At 27.1% G+C, this 7032-nt stretch overlaps 1 protein-coding gene and 1 pseudogene across 1 annotated transcript; one reads left to right on the forward strand and one right to left on the reverse strand.

The window, feature by feature from the left end:
* Window positions 1-2690: 2690 nt before the first annotated feature.
* Window positions 2691-6984, reverse strand: LOC112688889 (peroxidase-like; the record flags this gene model as incomplete). The annotated part of the gene is given in 6 exon segments (XM_025562303.1): window positions 2691-2858; window positions 2935-3037; window positions 3101-3299; window positions 6363-6542; window positions 6631-6787; window positions 6857-6984. Coding segments are annotated over 6 exon segments (813 nt in total). The 3' UTR covers window positions 2691-2737.
* On the forward strand, window positions 3384-5521 carry LOC112688891 (annotated as a pseudogene).
* Window positions 6985-7032: the final 48 nt, after the last annotated feature.

Raw genomic sequence — 7032 nt, forward strand, 5'->3', positions numbered from 1 at the left:
ATATATATATATATATATATATATATATATATATATATATATATATACATATATCAATAATACTGTACCAAACAGAACAGGATTAAGTATTTACTTGGTCTGGAGCTCAGTAATCCTAAGGGTCTTTAGTCCTTATAACATTTATTACCGATAGTTTATTTTTATCACTTCGAAAAAATAATTTAACAAAAAAAGTACCTAATTGATTTTACATAATAATATCTTTCGAAATCTTTAATATGTTATATATCTGTGAGAAAAAATAGTAAATTTCAATTATATATACTTTAAAAACTAACTTTTAATATTATAATATTATAATATTGTTACACTGCATATTATACAATATTATTATTTAAATTTTAAATTAAAAATAAAAATACAATATTTTAAAACACTAATGTTCTGTAGATTTTCTTTTCTTTTTTCAAAACTCTACAATAATTTCATCTGTAATTATTTCTTTAAACAGCGATCTTTCTATGTTCAATAAAGCTAAAACGTTTGAGAAAGAATTTTTCATGGTCTACATCAATTTATTCTTTACTCTTTTAAAATTCGAAAATGCTCTTTCTGTGCAGCAGTTAGAAACTGGAAGATACAAACACAATAATAATGTTGTAACTTCTTTAATTCAAATCAATTCATCTGGAGTTAGATGGGCGTAGAGTAGGGTAGACGGCTCTTTTTAAATTGCCGAATTGGCGGCTCATTTTACCTAAGTGCCGATTAACGTGAGAGGAAGGGGATGTCAAGCGAGTCCAAAAAAATTAATGTATTTTTTGTACTTTGTACATAAGTACCTGTATAGTACACGTCTCATTTTCCCGATTTACAATATGATTTTATAAAAGATGTATTCGTATTTTGATAATGGGCTGATTTTGGAATAGCTAAACTTTAGATTACAGTAAATGTATAAGTTCTCCACCCCAAATAATACCACTGGTTAACGAACATTTTTTTTCAGAAGGTATTTATTATAATTTTTAGAAACAATATCAGAAAAAGGTTAATGTCATTTTTTTTTTTGTATCATAAAAATTGTTTCATATTGAACCAACATACTAACAAAAAAAAAGTTTAAAAACTTTAACCACGATTGATAAATCTATGATTAATCGTTCTAAAATACACTTAATAAATTGATAACAAATTTGAAAAGAATCATACCTAAAGTCAAAGAGAAAATATTATTACAAAATAGTGGCTCCATTCTTATATCCATTCATAACATTTCATAAAGAAGATAATTCGATTTATCCATTTATTAACTTTAAAACTGCTCCATCATATATATATATATATATAACCTTGTTAAATGTATAGTCTCTCATAAAAAAAAGCATACACAAATACTGATATTTCTATATAACACATATGATTTCATGAAAAATATGTATATGCATCCATTCATAAACATGGAATAGTAAAAAAATTAAAAAATAAAATCATATAGTGCAATAAATAAAATACAAACAAAATACAAGAAACTATTCAATCAAAACTATTTCCAATATAATAATAAATTATATTCGCAAAAAGAAGGCTAAGTTATAGATGGACCTTATATCTTATATCCTTATACCTTTTATCTGAAATTTACATGCAAATTATGAAACTAATAATATTATTAACTACAGTCTATATATAAATTCATATAAGAAATTATGAAACGTTAATTTTATTTAGAGGTACCAATAGACAAACAAAGTGAGATGATGCAAAATTAAAAGTGGTAAAATATTGACTAGTCAGAAATACTAAAGTAACGTCAATGAAATTTGGCGAGTAATTTTATTTTACGATGTAGAAACCTCTTTAAAAAGGATTTGGAAAATGTTACCCCCGTATGAGATAAAAAGTGGTAAAAACGAGAAGTGATAAATATGAAAAAACCACCTAGTCTAGTAAGGAGGTATAATGAAAAAAAAAATAAAATTTTGACTAGGCATATATATAAAAAATTAAAAAGTTAAATATAATTAATGTAACACGAGGTATTCAGTTGAGCACAATATTCTTTATCAGAAATAAAATTAAATAAAAAAAATAAAAACCTATTTTAAAAAGATACAAATACTATTTACACGTTGTTTATCGCTACATCTTAAAAACGACAAAATCTCTCCAATACTCTAAAAGTGTAATAAGAAGGGATTTTATAAATAAGCATCAGCAAAGATGATTCCGTTTTGCAAAATCGGGTAATTCAGCGTATAACCAAAACTACCATATCGATTCATTTGAAATTGCATTTAATTGTATGACCAACAATTTTACCAAACTTTGAATTACAAAGGGTATGGTGATAATTCATTAAAAAACTATGTCTCAGCCAAGACTTTTGCGTGCAAAGCCATGTAATTTATTTGAAAACAATAACAGACGCGAAGCTCAGCATAGTATCTGTACTTCAAATTTTATTTTTCTTCAGTTTTGAGTTTTAATGTGAACATAACATTATGCTCAACACCATCCTACACTCAAAAAAAGTTCACAAACCCTAAGAAACTATTCATCACCCACGTTGAGAACTACTGAGCTAAGTGCTTTTAACTGTACCGTATTTTTTCCTGTACAAATATAGATATAAGTAAAACGTATGTTTAATCGTGTATATTATATAACTAATAGTAGGTGCTTAAGTAGTTTAAGATCTATGTAAATAATACTCATGATTTTTTTTGTTTTACAAATAAACATAATTTATTAAACGAGTGATGACATGAATGGATTATAATTGCTTATTTTGAAAAAATGGACAGTTGACGTCAGAATTGTTAGTTGATTCCACCCATTTATTGAAATCTATGCGGAAGTCATCGTCACAATTCAGTTTGCTGGTTGGGAACAAACTGAAAATCAAATCAAACAAAAAATATATTTTACTGCTCAATGAGTACAATAAATTAAGTGATTAATTATAATTACTTGTGATCTACTGCTTTAAACATAGACGTTTGTACATGATCTATATTTGTAATAGCGCATAAAACGTGACCAAGGGTGATTTTCTTAATCACTTTTAGTTGGTCTAAAAAATGTAAATACAATCATAGTAGTTATTATCAGTCAATTTGTATAAAATATAATTTACCAGGAGTGAAACTACCCGGTTGTCCTTGTACATCGTAAAAAAATCGATCTCCAGCTTTGAACCGATAGAAGCTGTCGGCTATTATACACCGCGTAGTCGGGCCAACCATCGCACCGTCACTTGGTTTTTCTAATAATAATCCTACGAGTAAGTCAATGTCATTCACTGAGTAATAAAGATCTTTTAATTTTCTTATATCCTAAAAAAACCAAATTATTACCTATAATAAAAATCTAACAATATTTTGATGTATTACCATAAATATATTTACCAAATAGAGTTATAATATTGTGGATATTTATAAATAATAATAATTTGAACAGTGATAATATAAATAATTGGCAAGGTCGAATTTTAAGTAAAGTTGGACCGGAAAAGATTTTAATTTTTAGTATAAATATGAAAATTAAAATTTCATTAAAAAATAGCTTTAGTGTATAAAATATTAATAATATTCTTTCTATCTCCAAAGGACAGATTATTAACAGATTATTCATATTTACTCATTTGCGTGACGCGTCATTTGATCCGATAAATAATCCGGCGACAAAATAACCGGATCAAAAATATCCCGTGACAAAGATAACCGGCGATAATTAGTTTTCTGGTTTTCGTGTTGTATAAATACAGCACACTACAACACTTTAACACAACAAAACACAACTTCAACGCATTAACTCCTGTAAGGTTTTATTAAACGTTTTTCGCCATTATTTTTAATAAAATTAAATATGCCACTCGAATTTGTTATAAGTTAAAAAGGCAAAAAACTTTTATTATTAAATGGATATTTACATAACATAAATCAAAAATACGATGAAAAAAATTATGTGACGTTGTACGGAGTACAAGAAATTTTCTTGTAAAGACCAATGTCATACTTCAACAGACAGTGAATCAGGTATTATAATATTATTTTTAATTAAATTCCAATATATAAATGTAACGTACGAAATTATTATCTAAGCGCTGTATATACGATATTGTCGCGTTACTACTACTACTACACACGTACTATATACGGTGCCATCGATATTATTATTATTAATGTTATGCGAGCGCTAATATATAGCGGGAGTAATATATGATTACGTACATATTATTATGTGATTTAGGTAGGTATTTAGATATGTTATTTAGTAATAATAATAACTAAATAAAATGCAAATAATAATTTCAGGGAAGTTAATTAAAGAAACGGACCATTCTCATTCGCCAAATATTGCTCGAATCGAAGTTAAAAAGGTGGTTAATTCTATGAAAGAAACAGCTGAAAATTAACAAAAAAGCACAAGAAATATTATCAGTGAAAATCTCGAAGATGTGTTTGTTCTGGTAATAGGACAATAACCTACAATTAAATGGCTATCTAGAATAATTCAGAGAACACGAGTAATAAAAGAAAATCCACCAATTAATTCTAGCCACGAAAACGGTTTGATCATTCCTGATTTATTCAAATTTACTAAAAAAATGAATTATTTCTAACTTATGATAATACTGAAAATACTGAAAATCGAATTCTAATATTTTTGACTCAATGTAATTTGATTGAACTTCAAAAATCCGATAGTTGGTTTGACGATGGAACCTTTAAATCGGTCCCATCTATTTTTTCACAGTTGTATACTATACATTGTAACGAATACGTATTACCATTTCGGTTTACGTTTTAATGACTTATAGAACAAAATATACATATACAGAAGTATTAAATTAATTTTTGAAATATAAGCCCGATCTTGATCCAAAGTCAATACAAATTGATTTTGAGCAAGTGTTTATTTCAGCAATTAAAGACATTTTTCCTAATGCAAAAATGAATGGATTTTTTTTTTACTTTTATCAGTGTGTTTGGTGTAAAATACAATCATTAGGATTACAAAAAATGTATTCTGAATGCAACATTTGCTCTTCAAGTAAAACAGTTGTGTTTGTACCTACACACGATGTAGTATATGCATTCGAAGAACTTATAGTGTCAGAATACTAAATAGAAAATGAATATCTTTTTCAGTCTCTCCTGAATTACTTCGAGGACACTTGGATTGGACGTCCTGTACGGAGGAAAAGAAGAAGTCCAATATTTCCATTAAATATATGGAATGTGTATGAAAATGTTTTATTGAAACGACCAAGAACAAAAAATGCAGTAGAGGAGTGGCATAATTCATTTAATTCTTCCATAGGAGTCCATCATTTGACAATATGGAAATTTATTAATTTTATTAAAATTGAACAAAATTTAGTGGAAGCTAAAATAGATAAAATTAATTTAGGAGAAAGCCATGCATCAAAAAGAAAAAAATATTAAGAGGCGACTAGAAAATGTTGTATTAAATTACCAAAGAGGTGATATATTAAATGACTTAAAAGGTATTGCTCATAATTTCAATTTTTAATCATTAAATTATATATATTTATCATAAAAAAAAACAACTATTTTATATTTTGGCTGTCAATAATTTTAATTTTATATTATTTATTTATCATAGAAACACAATCATATTTATCCTACAATTATTATGCCTACATTTATACTTAAATTATATATTTTTTGTTGACTGTCAATAATTTTGATTTTATATTATTTATAAAACATCGGATATTTTTAACCCGGTTACTTTGAGTACAGGATATTTTTGCACTGGATCTAATAACGCGGATCATTTGTCGCCGGATATTATTTACCGGATCAAATGTCGTGGAACCACTCATTTGTGGTTATGACACAACGATATGAACAAGATATCATATGTAGGTTGTATGCAATTATAATTAATCATAAAAAATTACAAAAAACTAAAAAAGTATTCAAATATATAGAACTAAATAATTATGTATAAATAAATTGAAATTCTTTATAGTTGCATGCATTTTCACATGTGCACATAAATGTTCTCAAAAATACATGGTGCATGCGGGATACCCATAGGATAAATTTTTTTTCTGGATTTAGAATACCATAACAAATGCATCAACGGATATAAATCGTGTTTTTTTTTTTTTTTTATATAATATTTTTATTTATATTAAGTAGAGATGAGAAAAATTGAGTGATTTTAACAATCGAGAGAATTTAACAGATGAAAGATTCTCTCAAAAAAACCTGGCTCTGAATGATCATCAATTATTGATTGTAGTGCAAATCGTAGATCTAATAATGTTGTTTTTTTTTTTTATATAAGACAGTGAATGGAGATATCAATAAATACGGAACGCGTTTTATGTTTTTATGAAATGTCATTAAAGAATTGATTACTTTTAGATGTATTAGGTCCACTAAGTCTTCAAAATCGTCAGCCAATGGTAGTCCGCACAAATGTCTAACTCGGTTATAAGTTGGCAAACCAACATCACGACCCCTTGCCAAATCCACCGACATTAAATCCAATCCAGGAAATTGGATATCGCTAGTTGTATTTCTCATAAAATTGGATATCTATAAGTTCAAATGTCGTATATAATGATAAAATACTGAAATATATTACATAATATGCTGTTTGATACAAATGAGGTGACAAAATTACGTAGAAATTATATGAAGGTTGGACAGGACGACCAGGCGTTTCCAAAAATCCTTTTATTAATTTATCGAAATTTTCGTTCAGCGGTATTAGATTGGGATTTGCCAAACAGTCCGTCACGTTTACTGAAAATTCAGTTTTGTAATCTTTGTTCATAAAACTGTAATTTAAAACGAAAAATGAATAACTAATTTATATAATTAAATCTGATTATTCAATTAATGCTTACTTGAACTGAACCGGTATGATTGCATGCAAAACACGGAAAGCAGCGGAAGACATTTCCTGAGACGTTGCTGGACTAACTGTTGGGTTGTATATATTTTCATTATTAAGTCCATAAGCTTCTTGGAAATCATCCCCTGTAACATAAAACAATTATAAATTTTACATGTTTAAAATATA

Source organism: Sipha flava, unplaced genomic scaffold (genome assembly GCF_003268045.1).
Source record: "Sipha flava isolate LNK unplaced genomic scaffold, YSA_version1 41605_pilon_pilon, whole genome shotgun sequence".
Taxonomy (NCBI): Eukaryota; Metazoa; Arthropoda; class Insecta; order Hemiptera; family Aphididae; genus Sipha; species Sipha flava.